Source organism: Cyprinodon variegatus, unplaced genomic scaffold, assembly GCF_000732505.1.
Source record: "Cyprinodon variegatus isolate N-32 unplaced genomic scaffold, C_variegatus-1.0 Scaffold670, whole genome shotgun sequence".
NCBI classification, from domain to species: domain Eukaryota; kingdom Metazoa; phylum Chordata; class Actinopteri; order Cyprinodontiformes; family Cyprinodontidae; genus Cyprinodon; species Cyprinodon variegatus.
In genome coordinates this window covers 82,543-83,543 of record NW_015151123.1, presented here as the reverse complement: position 1 = coordinate 83,543, position 1,001 = coordinate 82,543, and the positions used below count along the sequence as shown (strand labels likewise).

Genomic DNA, 1,001 nt, shown 5'->3' with positions numbered 1-1,001 from the left:
CAGAGTGTTGTTCAGCATGGGGGTGAGTAGAAAATGAAGGCTAATCATGTTTTGGGTGTACTATTCCTTTAAGCTCTGACCACTACAGGAAACTCCTCCCCCTGATTTGAATATAACAAAAAATGAGAAAGGCAGAGAAATAAAAAAGAGTTTGTGAGTGAAACCTGCTGAGATCTGTCAGAAATCCATCTGGTTGTTTTGTGGTGAGCCTCCTGGAGGCTGAAGAAGAGCCGCACCATCACTCCAGCTTTATCTTTACTTGCCTTTTATTTTCCTTATATTTTATTGTTTCCTTCATGCGAAGCACTGTCAATTGAATTTTACTGAACTGCGTTATAGAAATAAACCAGCCTCACTATCGTCTTTTTTTCTGCAGCTGGTCGCCGAAGCGTCTCGGCCGCCTGGAGACGCTGGCGCTTCACGGCAGGAGCCTTCAACATCCTGGGTCTGCCCCGACACACCTTCTCCCACATTGACATGATTTTGTTCATCTTTGCTGTAAAGTTACTCTTTTGTCTCGCTGTATTTTTAAGCAAATTCATCTTTTGAGTTTTGGTTTTCGGCAGACGAGCTCTTTGCTGTAGGTGGGAGCTCAGTGAACAGGAGGACATCTGATGTATTTGCAATCTTTTCATCAAAATTACTGGCTTTTTTTATAGTTTTATGAAAGGAACGCGGGGTGCTCAGTGTTGCACTGCTGCCTTGCAGCAAGAAGGTTCTGGGTTTGATTCCCGGCCCAGGGTCTTTCTGCATGGAGTTTGCATGATCTCCCTGAACATGCGTGGGTTCTCTCCAGGTACTCCCACAGTCCAAAAACATGACAGTTAAGTTAATTGGCTTCTCTAAATTCTGCGTGAATGGTTGTTGGTCTTGTTTGTCTCTGTGTTGCCCTGCGATGGACTGGCGACCTGCCCAGGGTCGACCCCGCCTCTCACCCGTAGACAGCTGGAGATAGGCACTGGTACCCCTCGCCGTCCCACTTGGGATTAAGCGTGTTAGAA

The 1,001-nt window shown here is 46.3% G+C and overlaps 1 protein-coding gene across 1 annotated transcript in view; it reads left to right on the top strand.

Moving 5' to 3' along the window:
* The window catches only part of LOC107097074 (E3 ubiquitin-protein ligase RNF180-like), a 12,110-nt gene extending 11,362 nt beyond the window's left edge, over positions 1–748 (top strand). The window contains exons 7-8 of the mRNA XM_015394066.1: positions 377–584; positions 693–748. Of these exons, the coding sequence (XP_015249552.1) occupies positions 377–549 (173 nt within the window). The 3' untranslated portion in view covers positions 550–584; positions 693–748. The remainder of the gene's footprint in view (positions 1–376; positions 585–692) is intronic.
* The last annotated feature ends 253 nt before the right edge of the window (positions 749–1,001 follow it).